At 34.1% G+C, this 21,004-nt stretch overlaps 1 protein-coding gene across 1 annotated transcript; it reads right to left on the reverse strand.

The window, feature by feature from the left end:
• Positions 1 to 12,955: 12,955 nt before the first annotated feature.
• LOC132288509 (defensin Ec-AMP-D2-like) lies at positions 12,956 to 13,968 on the reverse strand. The gene is made up of 2 exons (XM_059789865.1): positions 13,854 to 13,968; positions 12,956 to 13,392 (listed from the first exon to the last, which is right to left on the reverse strand). The coding sequence occupies exons 1-2, from the start codon at positions 13,915 to 13,917 to the stop codon at positions 13,223 to 13,225; spliced, it is 234 nt and encodes a 77-aa protein (XP_059645848.1). The 5' UTR covers positions 13,918 to 13,968; the 3' UTR covers positions 12,956 to 13,222.
• Between the last annotated feature and the right edge of the window lie 7,036 nt (positions 13,969 to 21,004).

Here is a 21,004-nt window from a genome sequence, read left to right on the forward strand (position 1 = left end):
TATGTGTGCATGTGTTGGCGAGTGTGTGTGAAAAAGGAATCAAGAGGAAGGAATTGAATAGAAAAAGTTACGATTTGCTTACTGATCAGACAAAGGAATCTGAGCCGTGTGTTATCATTTAAGGCTTAAGACTTGCTTCGATTGATGGCGAACTGGAGGAGGTTTGATTGAAAGTGTATCAGTCTTTAATGAACAATACCACAAATATAAATATGCATATATTTCAGATTCATCAACACAAATAATCCTAGTTAGTTGTTAGGATAATAAGACTTCAAAGCCACACAAGTGGCATAATTCATAATTCATCTAATGATAATTTATATGAAGTAAATTAAGTTTCTTCAGGTCTCTGACTTTTAAGCTGTTTCTCAACTGTGCCTTAGTTTTATTTGATTATAGGTTTTGATTTTTCTTTGTTCAGTAGTTGATTAATGCTAAGGATCAGCTGATATGCTGAGTTGGTGGTATGTTGCACCGTGGCAGAATACTCTAATTGGTTTGATATATTATCTTACACTAGTATGTATTTAGTAGTTCTGCTTATGTGAACAAATGATTCTTGTATGTGAACAAATGATTCTTGGGGACAGGCAGTAAAACACATTACCAATTAGGTTCTGCTGAGGATTTAGTCTGCAGTCATCAAGGAGCTTGAATATACAGCTTGAATGAAAAAAGCTACCAAAACAAATAAAATCATTCTTCTTTGGCCCTCTGACTATGTGGGCATGGAAGATTCCCGTAAATAGTCTAGTTATCTTAAAATTGAACAAATTGTTAAGTTTCAGAATTCTTTCTAATAGGAACCATTTTTTATTTTTTGTATTACTTACTTTTTCCACTTCTATTACCACCCTTCCCCATCCAAGCGACTCAGCTTGAGGGGTATCTCATGTCACTTCCAAATAAGGATTCAATTTCCATGTAAAAAATAATAGTAAAAAATTGATAAATTCTGACTCTTTTTGTAGGAGGATACAGATATAACTGATTTTACATAGATATTATTTGCTAACGGAGTGAATTAATACTACTCATAGCTATCGAGCAATATTGTGGTGTGTATTGGTTGTAACTGATAATGTGAATTTAAAATTTCAAATGGATATAATGGTGGTCAGTATTAATGGTTTTAACTATTTTTTGATATTTCCATTAAAATGGTATCTCTCTTTGATTTTGGATCATGTGTGTGGTTATGAAATTATGTGTTGATTTGTAAGGTTGCTTTCAGATTTGGACGAAAATAAAATGAAATGCTCTATAGTTTACTGATGTAATGAGCTTAAAAATTTAAAATTATATGCTTTGAATATATATCTATATCAGTCCATGGCAACTACTGCTTAATGATAAATAAGCCGTGAAACTACTTTGATCATATGGAGCTTATTAGTTGCATCATGATTACTACTAGTTTTATGTATGTATTCCATTATGTACTAGTGAATGTGTGGTACTTAGGCCTATGGCAAGTGTGTGTGTGTTAAAATCATGTATAAACATACATATATATGACAAAGTTGTGTTATGTTTAAATATTTCAGCCCAACTCTTGTAAAAATCAGAACAAATTCATGTTGGTTTGGATGACTCCTAAAGGTTTTTTTTTTGGAAGGTTAAATAAGTATTATTATACCGTTTTTCTCATGCCTTCTCTTTCTCCTTCCAGATCGAGGTACGTTAGGGTTTTCTCTCCCCTACTGGCACACGTGTTCTATGGACCTGTATTAGAGTATAGTTCACACTATGATTCTTAAGATTGATGTGCTTATTGACGTTCTAGTGCTGTTTCAATCTCCTCCTAATAGCACTTAACATAATCATAAACTAGATTTAGCTCAGCCATTTTGTCTTGAAGTTTTTCCTCAATCTCATTGGGAAGCTATTCATGTAGTGGCTGAAATATGTTTGTTTTTTTATGATCCAAACACACTCAAACAAACACCAAACAATGACCAATAGCTAGCCGTAGAAGTTACAATAGGTGTAGCTAGCCTATGACAAGTGTGTTTGTGTTAAAATCTAGGTCATACAATTCTTTTTAACAGGTGTAAATCTAGCTCCCATTCTCACAATTTGTTTGTAATTTAATTTTGTTGCTTTTGCGCTCTATCTACCACTTTATGCGACTTAGTATAAAACCAAATATAAATATAAACTTACTGAATTTTTCTATTACTATCAAATACCATTAAAGCAAAATTACAAAATTAGACCATCCCTTATAAGAAACAAAATTTTAAGAATTTATTAATCATTCTAATCGATTGCAATAGGCTGCCAACATAGTTAATTGAGAGTCGATAATTCAAAGAGCATTTCATTTTTTTTTTTGTCCAAATCTGAAAGCAACCTTACAAATCAACACATAATTTCATAATCACACATATGATCCAAAATCAAAGAGAGATACCATTTTAATGGAAATATAAAAAAAAATAATAATAATAAGATGTTTGGATACAATTGAAAATCAAGAAATAAAAGTACATGAAGCACCAGATTTAAACTTGGATTCCTCATAAGTATAAATAATTCTTTGAGACTATGCTTTCATGAGTACAAATAATTCTTTGGGAGCTCCGAGAATTAGTGGGGTAAAACCATGTATATCTCGATTCCGAGAAAAATATATAATGCAGCTAAAAGAGCATAGGCATATTTAATAAAGCAATCCCCACAAAAATCTATAAACTCTACCATGTTTGAAGGCTTTTCTCTTAAAAGAGACTTTAGTAGTACTGCACTTATCTGTTTCCCATTGAAAACTTTAAATCACCCATTAGCTGTTTTGATTTTGATTTTGATTCCTTTTCTGGTGCAAAGAGATGTAGTATCCACCTTCACATAAAGGTGGTGTCTTTGGTTTGATTGTAGTGCCAGAGTTTTGGACCAAAAAAATTTGATCCACCTCAAAGAGAGAGAGAGAGATAGAGAGAAAGCTCTCTCATGTAGCCTTTTCAAAACAGAGCAAAATACAAAGAAATATTGTCAGTGTTCCCTCAACCTCTTCACTCCTCATTTATGAAACCTGTCTTTCTTTATTTATTTGACATCAAAGCTCTGTCAAGTGAAATTCTCAACTCAACTCACAATATTATAGATATATATATATATATATATATATATATATATATATAATATATGTTTTTGGAGTAAGTGTTGTGATTCTGTACACAATAGGAGATTTTTTATTAATTACTGGTCTACCAATAGTCCACTGATGGCCTTTAAACTTCGCAAGTATCATTATCAGTTTGCTTCTATTGCTACTTTTTCTTGCATTTGTAGCAACAGAAACTAGCTACCCAAAAACACCCTCTTGAATTTTGGTCACTTTGCTGTGGCTTTTAACTATATAAAATCTAAAAGGCAGGACCTCTGATTGGTTTAGAGCTGTGTTTGGTTGGTTCAAAGAACCGAAAAAAAAAAAAGGTTTAGCAAAATAAACAGTGCTGTTGTCCTTAGTATTTTTAGTTGTGAGATGCTTGAACTTTCTTTTCTGCCAATCTAATGGGAAATCAATTTGTTTGGAACTCCTTCACCCTTTTCATATTGGTGCTAATCAAAGAAATGCAAACTGATAACTAATGTAGGACAGAGAAAATGAGATAAAAAATTCAAAAGAATGATATTGAAGTTTAGGCGTGTTCCAAAAATCCATCAGGATCATTACTTGGTGCAATTGGATACGAGTTTTAATCTAAGAACAGACTCAAAGTTTGTCTGTCTTCCGTCTTCCTCTCTTAGCAGCTGAAGTAAGCTAGACATACACGGAGTAATGCACTAAAAATAGAGGGGGGAAAAATAATTTTGGGCCATTTAACTCTTTACCTCAAGAACTGGAAAGTTAGGGCCCATCACTTGTATATTATTGAAGGAAAGATGCTGACTTTGACAATCTTTTAGGAATTTTTATTCCTCCAACTAGGGTCACATATGATTTTTTCATGCACATGGATATTCCAATTCAAATGCAAGTTAGTGATTTTCGATATAGAATTATAAATATGAATAAGGATTTTGATCCTATTTGTATCTTAATTTGGGATACTTGGAAAAGTAAAGCTTTGTGGTTTTCTGTGTAATTGAATGTAGAAAATGATTGTATTTGGGGCTTTTGGCACACATATGAGTTGGGTTGCTTGTTATCTTATGTATATTATGCCTATATATTAAACATTGAACTATAATCTGATGTATGTAACAAAGGACATGCATGGAAATTTGTTTTTTATCCTGTTTAATTATGTTTTCTTCAGCAAATTCCGAGTATTTTAACTATGAAAATCCATGCTAGTGGAAAGATTATAGGATAACATTTGGGATTTTAGTTCAGTCAATGTATAAAGAAAGCATGAACTCTTCAAAAATAAGCAAACCTAATTACAAAAAAAAAAAAAAAAAAAAAAAAAAAAAAAAAAAAAAAAAAAAAAAAAAACATTTGATTAATTAAGTATCTACTTTAGGAAAATTTTGCCTTTGTTGGTGGGATAAAACCGAGTTTTAAAATTTATTTTTGTCATGCACAAGAGAGCAACATTTTGTTACGCACATTTCAAACATATACAACAAATAGAGCAACAACAATCTTGATTGCATAATAGAAATTATATATACATATGATTGCATAATATAAATTATAAGAGGAGAATATATATAAACATAACCTAGATAAAAATCAGACATCCAATTGGAAAAAAAAAAAAAAAATTATAACACTAAATCAGGACCATAATCATCTAAAAAATAAACGTGTGTGTGTTGAGAGAGAGAGAGTACTTACCATATTACTAGAACAACAATAAATGAATGGCAGAACTGGAGAAGTGCTTCGCTGGGTTACAGAGAGGGCGCACCAACGACGGTTAGACGTGGAGAAGTGCTTCGCTGTTACAGAGGGGGAAAGAGAGAGGGCTTGAATAAGGGTTAGGGCTCAACGGTTACGCTTCAATCCTGTTACAGAGAGGGGGGGAGAGAGAGAGAGGGCTCTTGAGGGCTCTTCACGAATGAGATGAGGGAGGGTTAGGGTTCCATGTTCAGTGATGCTGTGTTTGCCTGGTCTTGCTTCGCTGGATTTGTGATGTATGACTGAGTGTATTTTAGGGCAACAATGCTTTAGAGTTGGGTGACTAAATTAAACGGGGGCAATAAGGTAAATGTGCTGGAATAGTAATAAGGGCATTTTAGGCACCACAAGTTTTAAACCGTAATAATTCATGTGCCATGTCATCAATTTAGTCAACCTCATTTTTAAGAAATATGAGACTTTGACTCAACCTCTTAGTAAATATAGAACCCTAACCTCATTTATATGTAATAATCCCTAAAAAATAAACAACTGCAAGTAATTGCTAACAACTGCAAGTATTTGTTGACATGATGGGATAGTTATGGACTTGACCAAGATGAGATTATTATTAGGATAATGCTTGGATCCCAATCTATGGGGACAAATTTTGCTCTGCAATCTGACGTGGCCGCATCACAATTTAACACCTGTCATAATTTGATATGGTATTAAAAAAAAAAAAAAAAAAAAGCAATTTGGATCAACCCGTTACAAACGGGCCTTTCTTCCTTCCCTGCTCAACACCCACAAGCTCCATGGAAGAATAACCATCAAATAGGGCAGACGAAGCACCAATAGTCACATTAAGCACCGCTCTCGCTCATAGACCACTCCAAGAGGATTTCTTAGTTCCAAACTTTGCCTAAGAAAAAAAAAAAAAACCAAAACCAACTATGATCTGTGTCCTTAAATGGGTATTTTATAAAAATTTCAGAGAAAGTAGGGAGAGAAAGAGATATATTTCAGTGGCAGGATGACAGAGACTTGGGAATAAGGAGAGGAAACAGAGAGAGTGGGAGAAAAACTCTGTAATCCATGAGAATAAAAAAAATGGTGGGTTTTTCAGCAAATTGAGGATTTTGTCGAGTATGATGCTGCAACAAAAAGGTTGGATTTTATTTATTTGTTTGGCGAGCGAGAAACCCACCAAGGACAACCACCGCCGGAAAAAACGATGGTGAAGAAGAAGCGCGTGGGCGCGAATGAGATCTACTCACAGGAGAACGTGGGTGCCTGTCACTCCTGGCATGCAACAAAATCTTTGCCTGAACCTGTAGAAAATCAATAAGAGCGTCTTCTTCTTACAGAAGATCCGGTGATTTCCTAGCAGATTCCCCATATTGCCGCCAATGGCACATGGGCTTGGTTCGCCTGCCTTAATAACAGACCAAGTGAAGTTCTTGGCTGACCAAAGATGGATTCTGCAAGCATTGAAACCTTAGTACAAGATACAAAAGGGAGAAATTACATAAGAAATTGACTTATGTGACAGTTGTTTTGAGTTCCGAAGAGGCCATTTTTATGCTTTGAGTTCACTTTCTCTCTCTGAATATCAGTTTTTGGTCTGAAATGTTAAAAAAGGAAAAGCCAAGAAGTGAGAAAGAGAGAAAAAAAAAATAGGTTTCTAATTGAATTCTATTCGGTACCGGGCTTGATCCAAATTGCTTATTTTTTTAATATGATGTCGCATGTGTCAAATTGTGATAGGGCCACGTCAAATTGCAAGACAAAACTTGTCCTCATAAAGCAGGATCCAAGCATTATCCATTATCCTTATTATTGTGTGTTTTTTTTTTCCCATTGATCAACATAAGATTTAAACTTGCACAAGTGTTCAACGTTTCAATGAGGATTTAATTCATGTCAGGCACAAATCGATAACACATTTTAGTACATTACTTGAGCATAGCATTTTTCATCTTGTTGACCAAAATATATTCTCAAATCAAAAACTCATTTAACCACCCTTGGAAATATTCCAATCTCAACAAGAAAGGGCAAGTTAAAGGTTAGAGTAAATCTTGGTATATATAAGCGGCTAAGTTGTAACTTATTTTTAGGCCATGTTTGATGTGAATGAATGAAATCAAATAAAGTTTGAATGCTTTTGTTTTCATTATTTAGTTTGGTAAGTAATTTTAAAGTTGGAATGGCGATTCTTGTCCATTCTCCGACAATGGTAACTCTCACTAATTCATTTCACTTTCCAACTAAAGGAATGACCATTACATTCCCACATTAAAAATAAATAAATAAATAAAAACATTTAATGAAATGTGGGCTATATATATATATATATGTTTTACAAAAATATAATATTTTTCTATGTAACTAAACATGGGAATGAGAATGGTCTCATAGGAATTAGAATGGCCTCCCATTCCATTCTTTAACTCATTCCATTTCTACTTTATTTCATTCAACTACACCAAACTAACCCTAATAGTACCACTTGCAAATGTGCTTTGCCCCCCCACTTTGTTCACAAGATCGACAACCTGTCATTTTTATATTCTTATCATTAACATTTTTTTTTTTTTTTTTTTTTTTTTTAGGATTAAGTGCAAGAATTCTTATTTATTGTCAGTCAGATAAAGTGGGCTTCTTATTAAAACTAAATGCGACCCATAACTAGCCTCAACTCTTTCACAGTCTGTAGATTATAGACAATTAATATGGGAGAAGCATTATAAAAACCCTTCAACTTTGGATCAATTATTTTTATAAATAATGATTTCTTAACAAGTAACATAAGTAGGAAACACGCACATGCACACACCCAAATAAATAAATAAACAAATAACAAAATAATACTATCACAAACATATGGAACATGCATTTATATACATGTATGTTTGTTTGTTTGTGTTTTTTTTTTTTTTTTTTTTCAAACAATGAAGCATATACCAAAGCAATTAAAGAGAAACAAAGACAGCAGCCGAATGAGACATCTACATTACATTTGAAATCTGGAATTCACAGAAAATGGTTGAAATGATGATATAAATCATAATGCACTAAATTCCCCTTCTCTTGATGCATATTCTCTTGTAATTTAATTTAATTTCAGTTTTTACATTCGTTGTAAATAGAAATAGACAACAAACAAACCAAATCTTCTCTTGAATCAAATTCATAAATTATTTTATACTTAACATTTTTAATACGGTTCTTGAAGTGGACACCTTATATATAACCATATTCTATAAGGATTCATTTTATTACGAATGATTTATTATCGGTAGAAATATAACACATCAGTGAATGACAACATTCTATTATCTAATAAGCAGTACGTCAGGGTCGGGCAATATATCAATCAATATATATAAGTACGACTTGAATTATTGGTTTAAGCCATTGAAAGAAACCAATTAGGAACTAAAAGAAAAATAGAAGTAACCAATTAACTTTTTGTAAAAAAAAAAAAAAAAAAAAAAACCGTAAAAATCTATCACTCACTTCTCTTCATCAAACAAAAATTAGTTAAGAGGATTCACTTAAAATCTGGAATTCACAGAAAATGGTTGAAATGGTGATATAAATCATAATGCACTATGAATCATACAAGTACCAATCAGGTCCATTTTGTGACTATATTATACCATGCCATGTGAAAGTGGACTTTAACATCGAACTGTCCAAGTAGGATGTCCCATTGATCTTTTGGTGGTGAGATTGCTGAAAAAGGAATCTAAATGAAGTGCATGCATTTATGCCAAGCACGTGAGTTCAGTAAAGTTGTCTACTGTAGCAATAAATACTCCCTAATAATCTTTGATACATGTATACATGCATATTTAAAATGTGTCTGCATCTACAGATATATATATAATATATAGGCATGCAAACAAACCAACCTATGAAATTTAAGTTGATTGATGTGTAGAAAGAAAATAATGCCTGTTTTTGTTGGCTATGGTTTCAACTAACTAAATAATTCCTATGTAAAGAAAAGAAAAGAATAAATGGATCAACAAATATTATTATTATTGTATTCAATTATTTGTTGTGTTGATTTATTTTAACAACAAATCCCTTATACTATATATACTATTCTATCATAAACCTTTGAATTTTTCAAAACAATTCTCAACCACATACATGATACATGCACTTACTTGATACATGTACACATTTGATACATGTACAATAACAGATACATGAATAAACCCAAAATGCATAATGAACATGGCATTAATTTAATTTTAACACACCCCATTTAATGTCATGTTGTGACACCCAACAATTCTATAAAGTATTCAAACTTATCTCTTGGAAGTGCTTTGGTGAAGATGTCCGCATCTTGGTCTTCGGTCTTGCAATACTTGAGTTGAATCTCATCCTCTTCCTCTTCTTCTTGAATTTCTTCCTTGCTAATTCTTTAATTGTATTTTCAAACCACTTCGGCTCAACAACATAAAAATTGCAACTTGCATACACATCACGAAGATTTTTCATTCTTCTTGGAGTTGAACTTGGAGATAAGGAATTTGAGTTTGATGGAGAAGTTGGGATTGATTGTAAACTAAATACAAGAGACATTTCTTGTGGAACTTCAAGAATATCTTCATTTTCATTTTCTTGATTTCTTGATTCTTCATTGAAAGTGGTAATCTGATCTTGAACTTTCTTCTCTTTCCAATCCCAAGCAGCTTTCTCATTAAAGGGAACATCTCTACAAATAATCAATTTATTTTTCTTTAAATTAAAGAGTCTATAGTCCTTTGATTTTGAGCTATCACACAAAGATGCATTTTTCACTACTTCATCAAGTTTGCGCCTTACTTCTCTTCGAACATAAGCAAAACAAATACACCCAAAAACTTTCAAGTGGTTCAATGATGGCTTCCTTCTACTCCATGCTTCAAATAGAGTTTTATTCTCCAACGCTTTTGTTGGACTCCTATTCATCTAGTAAACAGCCGTATACACGGCTTTACGCCAAAATGATTTAGGTAGCCCCTTCTCATGAAGCATTGATTTTCCTATCTCAATAATTGTTCTATTTTTCCTTTCTGCCACTCCATTTTGTTGTGAAGTGTACCCAACCATTAATTACCTCTCCAAGCCAATATCTTCACAAAACTTTTCAAACTCATTTGAGTTGTACTCTCCACCTCTATCACTTCTTAACACTTTGATAAGATGGCCACTTTGCCTTTCAACAAGCTTTTGAAATTTTTTGAAAATAGAGAACACATCTGATTTTTGTCCCATGAAATAAATCCATGTCATTTTTGAAAAATCATCAATGAAAATAATAAAATACTTGTTACCCGCATGAGTTAGTGTTGTCATAGGTCCACACACATCAGTATGAACAAGCTCTAATGGTGCTTTAGCTCTCTATGCCTTTTCTTTCGGAAATGACTTTCGGTGATACTTGCCAAGAGCACAACCTTCACAAACTTCTTTAACTTCTTGTATTGTTGGCTGACCATACACCATGCTATTTTGTTGTAAATTCTTTAAGCTTTGGAAATTCAAATGCCCAAGTCTTTTATGCCAAAGCCATGACTCATCAACAGCATCTATCTTCAAGGCCATATTTTTTTAACATGAAAAAGTAAGAGGAAAGCTTCTATTTTTCCCGATCTTGATTTTTGCCACATGCAATATGATTTTGTCCTCATTTGTCATAAATTTTGCAAGAGTCCTTATCAAAATGAATGGAGTACCCATGCTCTACAAGCTGTCTAACACTTAACAAATTTTGCTCCAATCCAGAACAAGTAACACATCCCGAATATGCTTTCTTCTTTTGTTTGTCTCAATGGCAATAGTACATTTTCCCTTTGCTTGGACCAAGGCACCGTTTCCCATCCTCACTTGAGAATTTGATGAAGAATCAATTTCCAAAAACATGTTTTTATCTCCGGTCTTGTGGTTACTACACCCACTATCAAGAAACCACACATCATCCTTTTGTTCCGATGCCGTGTAACAAGCATAAAACATGCTCGCTTCACTTCTTGCTCTTCGGAAAAATTAGCTTGCTGATTTGTTTTCAACCGGCAATCTTTTTGAACATGTCCAAATTTCTTGCAATTGAAACATTGAGGTTTTCCTTGAAACCAACAATCTTTGTCAACATGGCTATTTCTCTTGCAAATTCCACAATTTTGTTGAGTGGACTCTATACTTCCACTTCTCTCAAAAATATTTCTTCCTCTTTTGTGTCTTTCACCTTTAGAAGATTCACCTTTGGATCGATCGAAACTTGATGGGTATTTTTCTTAATTTTTGGAACTAACATTCAACTTGGATTGAAAGACACTTTCAATTGTCTTTTCGGAGCACCTACTCAACATTTGCTCAAATGCTTTTATTGAACCCATTAATTCTTCAACACTCAAGTTTTTAAGCCTTTAGTCTCTTCAATAACAACAACAATGGAGTCATATTTTTTCAGCAAACTAATTAGAATTTTTTCAACAATTCTTTGATTAGAAATATTTTCTCCATAAGTCTTCATTTGATTTACCACCTCCTTAAGTTTAGAAAAATAATCTTTCAACAACTCCATTTCTTTCATCTTCATATTTTCAAAATCTTCTCTCAAGGATTGGAGTTTTACAATTCTTACCTTCGTGCTGCCTCTATGCTCCTTCTCAATGATTTCCTATACCTCCTTTGCTTTACAAGCATTGATAATTGTATTAGTAATTCCTTGTTGAATCAATCTTAAAGTTTTTGCATCTTTCTTCTTATAATTCTTCAATTGTTGTCATGGGGCATTCGTCAAAGTTGTTGTATCCTCCGGTTCATTATACTCATCTTTAACATAGTCTCATAAATCATATGAGAGAAAAATGGTCTTCATCTTCACATGCCAAAAATTATAATTTTGCCTATCAAAAATGGGAATTGCTGATTGATGGGCACCTTGGTTTTGATTGCTTGTAGTCGCCATCACAATCGATCTTCTTCGGGGTTTGTTTTCCCGTCAATAAGCTTCACGCCTAGTTTGTTCTTGATCGAAATCAAACTCTGATACCACTTATGTTGACTATAGTTTTAACTAACTAAATAATTTTTATGTGAAGAGAGGAGGAGAATGAATGGATTGACAAATATTATTATTATTGTATTCAATTCTTTGTTGTGTTGATGTATCTTAATAACAAATCCCTTACACTATATATACTATTCTCTCATACACCTTTGAACTTTTCAAGACAATTCTCAACCACACACATGATACATTCACTCGCATGATACATGTCCACATTTGATACATGTACAATAACAAATATATGAATAAACCCAAAATGCATAATGAACATGACATTAATTTAATTTTAACAGTTTTAAAATTGATTTATTAATTTATACCGGATGAAGCATGTTAATTTTAATCACCTATAATGGCATTTTAAATAAAAGGATTAATTCAATAACAGGTGAGATTTGGACTAATATTAATTAATTGATTTAGGTTGCCTATTTGGCAGATTTCTCTTTTAAAAAGCATAAGGGAATATATGACACCTACTGCCATTCTGGATGAAAAGTTGGACCCCTCAATTAATTCATTGTTTTTGCATCATATCACAGTAGGTTAAAAGGCAACATAAAGCAATTAATATCCAACTACCTTTCATGTCTTTTGGCAATTTCTGTACGCCATAAAGTACGTCTTGAATACATGTTTCGTTGTGTCAGTAAAATGGGATTGGGATGGCAATTTTTGATGACTAATTTTTTTATTTTTAGTGAGCACCAACTCCTCTGAGCAGGCCCTTTGGATCCACCTAGGCTACAAATTTGGGGTGTAGAGTTCGTTCCAAGAATATACTGGAGACGTCAAGAGTGATAATGGAGGTTAGAAAGTTTCGAACACTAGCCAAGTAAGAGCCAATGCCAAGCCCTTACCAACTCATCCAAGCCCTCGCTGTCTTTGATGACTACTTAATGAGTGTGATCATTCAAATTAATATTACATTGTGTATCTATAATTATTTCAGAACTATAGCATAACTGAGTATTGTGTTTTGGTTATTTTGCAATCAAATGTTTACATGAATTGTATTTCTATATATGCAGAAACACTTAATTTAACTCTGTTAGTAGCATAAAAAAATTGTGTGTACGTGTTTGTGCGTCATCTGCAAAGACAGACAGAGAAAGGGATAGATTTATAATAAGTTCATAAAAACCAGATTCAACAAAGATAAAAGCTAGCTAGCCACAGTGACAGTGTGACACATTACATAAGATAACCATCAAAAGCAATGAACAGAGAAGTCATGCCTCGATGGGTTATTGTTACTACAGGTACACAAGTAGAGTAAAAGACAGACAACTACATCACATATATATATATATATAGGATCACACTGGGTAGATAGAGCTACATAACTAGCAGTGCTTGGTGCAGAAGCAACGACGACGGAAGCCCCTGCAGTGTCCACCGTGGAATCCCTCCGTCTGGCACACGGCGGCGCAGTTGCTCTTCCTGACGCATGATCCCTTGAAGCGGTGGCTCTGAGACTCGCATGTCCTAGCTTCCACAACCATCGGACATATCTCTGTAATTAATTTCAAATCAAGAAATTAATCAAAAAATTAAATTAAATTAATAAATATGTGTAGTTAACAAGAATTGTGTTCCACATTTTTATAGCACACACATGGCCTCACTTGAGATTGTATTTAACACCATGGTGATCAACTCATGCACTATGAATCATGTGAAAATGACTTTAAGATATACAGAATCGTCCAAATAGCTACAGTTGATGTCCCATTGATGATCTTTTGGTGGTGAGATGGATTTAACATATATATATATATATGGCTATATATCAATTAAAACATAGTGTGTTATTATATATATATATATCAATTAAAAAGAGAAGTGCAAAGCAATATTAACAAAGGCTAAATGAAGTGCATGCATATATAAACGTAGGTGATGAGTAAAGTTTAGTATTGTAATGAATAATAATGCTCAATGAAATTTGTATGCAAAGTAAGAAATAGAAAGAACCAGTGGCTACGAGAAGCATCATCAGAACAAAAACAGTCGAAAGCAAACGCATAGAACGCTCCATCTTAGATAGAGAAGTTGCAAACTCAGGGATGAGGGGGAGAGATCGAGAGGACTTGTTTGGCAGTTGATCCATGCATTGGTGCTTGCTTTATACAAGGCTGATACTGAAGGAATATGCTTATATTGCATAAAGAGATGAATAGACAACTGCATATAGTGTCAGGATTGGTCTTTGCTTTTTCTTTGTTACATCTTTGATATATATATATATATATATATATATATATGATCTGTCTATCAACTTTTGTCCATGCCCTGGCACATCTTTTTAACCCCATCTATTATTGCTCCGCACTTTATCACCATGCGTTCACACACAAGTTTTCTATTTACTTTGAAAATTAACCACTGTAGTTGTGAAACTTCATCACTATATGGGTTTCTTTGGCAATGTTTTTGTTTTCGGTTGAAATAGCTATGATTTATTTTGAAATACAAACTTGTTTGATAATTAAATTTTCATATTGTACAATGTTTCAAAATAAAGAAAATGACAAAAAAATAAAAAATTTGATTTTGTTTTTATTTTCCGAAAAAAAAAAATTTGTTTGGATGTTCGTAAACAAAATATTGTATTGCTTTTCTTAAAAAAATAAAAATTCATGCTATATGTAGGTACATAAAATCGCGGACCGAACACTATTGTCAAATCTTAGAAACTTGATGCGTAAACACTCAAGAACAAAGAAAATAATTGTTGGGAAAATATAGCAAAGCAAGAAGAAGAAACTCAAGAGGAAGAACCAGGATTTATAGGGCGAGAATAGCTCGTCTTTTATTTGGGCCTTGCCCTATATTTAATAAGCTCCTGATTCCCTACGACATGTTGGCGTCCATTACTCTTAGCCATGTTGGTCAGGGCTTCTAGGGCTAGGTTTCAATCATCAAGCCGGTTTGGTACTTAAAGCTTCCCTTCGGCCCTCCAGGTGTCCATTGGGATTGGGCTTCTTTCTTCGGCGCAATTTATTGGGCTAACATCTTTATTCGATTTGAGTACACACGCATATATATTGTAATGTTTTCGTTTTTCGCCATTTTTTCATTTTTTTTTGGAATTTTCTGTTTTTGCAAGGGCATTTTCGTTTTTTCTCATTTTGTTTGCTGAACACCGTGGGGTGTGTCAGAGAGTTGTTTGGGACATTTTTTTGAGTTCAGGATTTTTGGAAATGCACCGATTGCCATTTCGGCATTTTTTCGTCTAGTGTGAGACCCGCTACCGGAATTATCGCGTACGGGGTTTTTGTCTGGGTCCATTTGCATCTCATTCATTTTTAATTAGTGTATTTTATGTGGCTATTGTGTAATTAGTGTGTATATATTATGTGTGGTGCAAAAGTCAAAAAGGTGAGATTTTTAGTGGTAGGACCCACCACCACTTATCCATTTGTTTTTTGTTGACCTTAAGGATTTCATCCACGGACAATCTAGAGGTTTTGATGATAACAAACCATTAATGGTGTTTAAGGACTAATGTTTACATTGAGTGTTATATAGATTATTCATATTCAAAGAATGACCTCAATGAAGCACTAAAGATCATTCCAAGTATTCTATTATTCAAGATCACATCAAGGAAATAAATGGATACAATGAAGACATGAGTCGCAAGGAACCAAATGCAATGTCCATCTAAAGATAGCTTGGACTACAATGAGCAAGAAAGCAACTCATAGGAAGGAAGGAAGGAAGCAATACTACCTCAAAGCCTACACGATCATGGACAAAGCATGAAGAAATGGGTAGATAGGTTGGTGAGTGTTTAGGATTCAATGTCAAAGTCTTTATGAATACATTTGAAGCTCATCTCTATAAGACCATGCATATTGATCATTACATCATTCATAAGTTCCTATGACCATTAGCAATAGACTATGAACTTCATTTGTGACGGCTCAAGTTTTTCAAACCGGTGCGTCAGTGATGAACCGAAAGATGACCCGATAACGAATCCGAAATGCAGAAGCAAAAGACAAAACAACAGTCTCTAGAGACACAATACATCCCTAAGACACCAATGTGACACTCAATGAGGTCATGGAACCCAAGGGAAACAAATGCGGAAGCAACATTTCAAAAACGAACAAGAATGGACCTAGGGGTAAAAACATCATTTCTAGCTTAAAAGTGGGTGCCACCGAGCACACCATTAGAAAGACAACGAAAAATTAACGAATTTAGACTCAAGAATCACTTGAGTCCGGATGAAGAAGATATGGTCAACGGAAGAAATAGGGGCAAAAAGGTCAAAATGGTTAACCCAAGAACATCTAATCGATTAGGAGATCTTCCTAATCGATTAGGAGGCCAAAATTCAGTGACCAACTCACTGCCCATGCTCATTTAACCGATTACGAGATTCACCACCCGTACACTTGACCCGTACACTTGTACTACAACTCAGCAAAAACCTGGCAACAGGGGTTTTTCGGGAAAAAATGGGATTTTGAGGCCCTAGATGACATTTTCTGAAAAAACACAAAGAAGAAACCCCCCTCAAAATTGAGTTTTCTACGTGAATCTTAAAAAAAATTGAAAAATACTCACTGTGAAATGCCCAAAATGCCCTCCAAAGAAATCTGGTCCAGAGGGTCGAAAAAGCTACTAAATGGAAAATAAAAAACTGAACTTTGCGATCGATTTCCGATACCAAGATGGCATTTTCTGGAAAAACACGAAGAAGAAACCCCCCCTAAAATCACATTTTCTAAGTGACTATATGGAGAACGGAATTTATTTCCAAAAGAAAATTCCCAAAATACCCTTAGGTCAGATTATGCAACAAAAGTGTAAAATGAGTCCGTAGGAGGCTCATTTCACAAAAGAAGAAGCTTTGCCCGGAAACGACCATGCATGCAAACGTAACTTACCTAATAAGATGTGCTACAATGGTCCATAGCTCAAAAATATGGCCGACACAAAATTTGACCCCCCCAACGGCCAAATGCCAAAAATAAAATTTGGAATGAAAACTTGGAATCCAAAATTTTGAAATGACTTCAAAATACCGTATGACCTTTGGCCACACCTCATACATGTTAAATGAATTCTAGATAACGAATTTCATACACAATACACGCTCCAGTGCAAAATAGCATACTAAAACGCATAAATTTTCATATAATCTCATTAAAGGCAAAAATCAACATCCATGACATAAATGCGATTCTAAAAGAAGTTTGGCCCTTGGCCTCATGTCATATACATAAAATAAGAATCAAAAGTGTGCTTAGGTACACATTACAAGTTTAGAATAAAAAATACACATTTGACAAATAAGACTACAATTGGCATTCCGAGCCAACCTTCACAAAAATGGAAGTCTTCAAGTCCACAAGTCATCCAAACATAATGGAAGTCTCAACTTTAATTCTTGTACCTGAAATATGCCATAGTATCGTAGGGGTGAGTAACATAAAGCTACTCGTAGGAAATGAGCATGCATCGACCTACGTTTTACAAGTTTGCATGATTTAATTATTGTGGTTCATTCCACCTAACGTCTATGTCAAAGGTGAGACTCAAGGAGCATCCTAGCTACCTAAGATCATTTCTAGCATCAATCACCTCATTCTTGCAATTTTAGCAACATAGGGTCATGCTTACACAAAGCAACAACATAGGAGCATGCTTACACAAAGCAACAACATATAGATTCTCAAGGTTATCAACTTGAAGTCTAAAATGCAATATCAACTAAATATAACAATTTAGCATAATTAGTATATCTAATACCACATATCAAGACATAGATTCTCTAGGTTATCAACTAGAAATCTAAAAGTGTGTAATCAACTAAATATAGCAATTTAGTATGGATGTACTTCACAACATCAAAATCGCCAATAGCCAAAACCACAAGTCAACAAGGTAAACATGATTGTCAACTTGGAATTGAATGCGAAGACAATTAGTGGAAGACTTGGACATCACATCTCGGATTTCCGCCGAGAACAAAATGGTTGTTCCGGGCACTAACCCGCAGGGAAAACCACCCTAAGTGCGTACTATCTCAATGACTTAGAGGACTTACGTCCCCGTACTAGAGCCAAACCCTAGCCATCTCAACTCAACAATGTCCCAAGATTCCAAAATAAGCCAAATAAGTTCACAACTTATACATATTACTACTACATAGTAACAAGTTAGGAATTTAACTCTCAATTGTGCATAATAAGCATTTCATATCCATAATGCTATGAAATCACAAGCCAACAATATATTCATATTAGAAACATACTCTCATGAATATAAGTTTAACAACAATGCTCTTTAATGCATATAACACAATCAAGTGAATACATCACAAGTCTAAATCCATGCTTTTAAAATAGAAACAACTTCTAAAACATGATTAGATCCATGGATAATCAAGATAGAATTTAATTACATCAAAATAATTAAACTCTCTAGATTTCAAATCATTTCCAAATGGACTCAATTTAATATATTTTAAAAGACATATCATAATCATTACATATATTCACACACAAGCTTAATTAGGCCCATGAAACCACAAAAATAGATTTTAATTAATTCTCTTAATTAAAGTCTCTAAATTTTCAAACTCAACCAAATGCTCTCAAATTTAAGTATGTTAACAAATATGCCAAAACTTAATTTAGAACCATAATACAATTCAATTTCATGCAAGGTACAGCCATGAACTTTAATCTTTCACAAAAGATAAATATTAATTAAAAAGTGCAATTCTTATTTAATTAATCCAAATTTAATATATGTTAACCAACACATTAAAACAAGATTTTCTAGCATGCCACAATTCAAATCCAAGTTACACATCATCATGAATTTTAAATATTATACAAAGAAATAAAAATTACTAAATTTCTAGATTTGATACAAGACATACATATATGTTATATAATCATGGCAAACACACAATACAACACACAAATAATCCTAAAACATTCCCTACCTCCATTTGAGATGAAATCTCAAATCCCCACCAAAATAATCGGCTCCGAATCCGACGAAACTCCTAAGTTTTGTCGGGGACAACAGCACGAACATGAATCCCAAGGAAGCCCCATCAAAAACACAACTTGACTTCAAACCCGAACTCAAGAAATGGCCAAAACGAGATTCCAATCGGTTGGAATCGAAGGCCTCGCCGAGGGGAACAATAAACATAAAGGCATCACCACTTTTTAGTGAGGGGAGGAAGCTCAAAAGAAGAGAGAGAAGATGGCAGCCATCGCAGCCATGAGATCCGACCAAGAGAGGGGAGAGAGAGAGTGAAATCTGATTTTTCACTTAAAGACCCCCTATTTATAGAAAAACTCAAAAAGTGCCCCGAACGGGCCCCGCCAGGTCCGAAAAGTGAAATTTGAGTAGACGCGCTCAAACAGAAAAACTCCGTGAATGAAAAAGATTCAAAATGAGAAAATATGATCAACAGAAGAAACGGCGTCAAAAACTGAGTCTCGAGCAGAGAGTTATACCCCAAACAAGTTTGGCGCAAACCGAGGCCAGAAACCCTGAAACTGGAAAAATGAAATGTGAAAATGAATCCCATACGAGGATCTAGACTTAAAACAAGGCATCGAGTAATAACTTTCATTAATTGCACAATGGCCCCTCCAAAAAGTGAAAACTGCAAAACTGCCCCAGAATGAAAATATCTTCCAAAAGATATTTTCTTAGATACCCCTGAAATAAAATATCTTCAAAAAATATTTATGAAAAACACCCTAAGAAAAGAAAAAGTTTCCAAAGAACTTTACATTTATGCCCCTATGGGCACCGGGAGCAACTAGAGTACTTTCTCACGAAAGTAAAGATACGTATCTCATAGAAATCATTGAGAATGAAGATACGTGAAGTCAGAAACCAACTCCGAACACAAGAAGTGTGGTTACGCAAACAAAGTGACAAACGAGGAAAAGACAAAGTAGGGAAAAGACAAAAAGTGAATAGTATCGAAAAACGAAAAATGCGGAATTGACTCGGTCCTCAAAGGAAGTTGTCAATCCACATAAAAGAGTTTCTAAAATCACTCCAGAGCACTCAAGACGACACTAATCGACAAGAAACCAAACTCAGAAGGGAAAAAATAACGAAAAAAATTTATCCGAAAAATTCGGGTCATTACATCATTCACATCTAATTGACATATGAAATTATTGCTAAAGAATGAGTTAATTCAAGCTTGCTTAAGCTTTGAAAGGACTCAACATTTAAGCTAGAAATTCTAAGACCATGCTCATTAATCATAATATTTATTTTGGTCTCTAGAAAGTAAAGGTAAAGACATTGAATTAAATCTTTCATCTTTAAAGCTTGTGTTACCATGATTTGGTAAATGACTCTAGGACACAATGCACTTGATATTTATTATCCTTATATGTCCCTAGACTCTTAGAAATTGGACTTGAACTGAATTGAACCATACATCAAAGTCCTAGGTGTTAGAAAGATTGCTATCTCATAAGAAGCAATTTTCTGTCCAGAAAATATTCAGACTAGCCTGTACTAAAATTGCTATAACTATTTTTGTAGTTGGATTTTATAAATAAGGCCAGGTGAATTAGAAATTTGACTTCGAGCCCTTGAGTTTAGACTCAAATTTCACCTAAATATGATTTGAATTGAATGAAATATGAGCATCACAAGATGCATGTTTCTGGTCTGCGAAATTTCTGACCAGGTTGCACTAAAATGGCCATAACCATTTCTGTGGTTGGAGTTTTTGAGTTAGGCCAGTGGCATTAGAAAGCTGACTTCAATGCCAATGAATTTAGACTTAAATTTCACCTTATTTGGAGTTAAATGGACTGAGTTATATCCATTTGAAGTTCTGCCCATCAATGGAGCCGACTCCATTCAAGTAAATCATGCTCTTTTCTGTCCAGTAGCCATTTTAGTTATTATATAGCAATGGAGCCCCTTCCATTCAAGGTAGAGCATGCTCCATTCAAGGTAGAGCATGCTCCTTTCATGCTAGAACGTGCTGCTTTCAGTCCAGTAGCCATTTTAGTTATTACACAGCAATGGAGCCACCTCCATTCAAGGTAGATCTTGCTCTTTTCACTCCAGTAGCCAATTTTGGTTTTACAAAGCAATGGAGC

This window comes from Cornus florida, unplaced genomic scaffold (assembly GCF_030987335.1).
Source record: "Cornus florida cultivar Cherokee Brave unplaced genomic scaffold, ASM3098733v1 CherokeeBrave_3.0.0_Hap2_Chr02, whole genome shotgun sequence".
NCBI lineage: Eukaryota > Viridiplantae > Streptophyta > Magnoliopsida > Cornales > Cornaceae > Cornus > Cornus florida.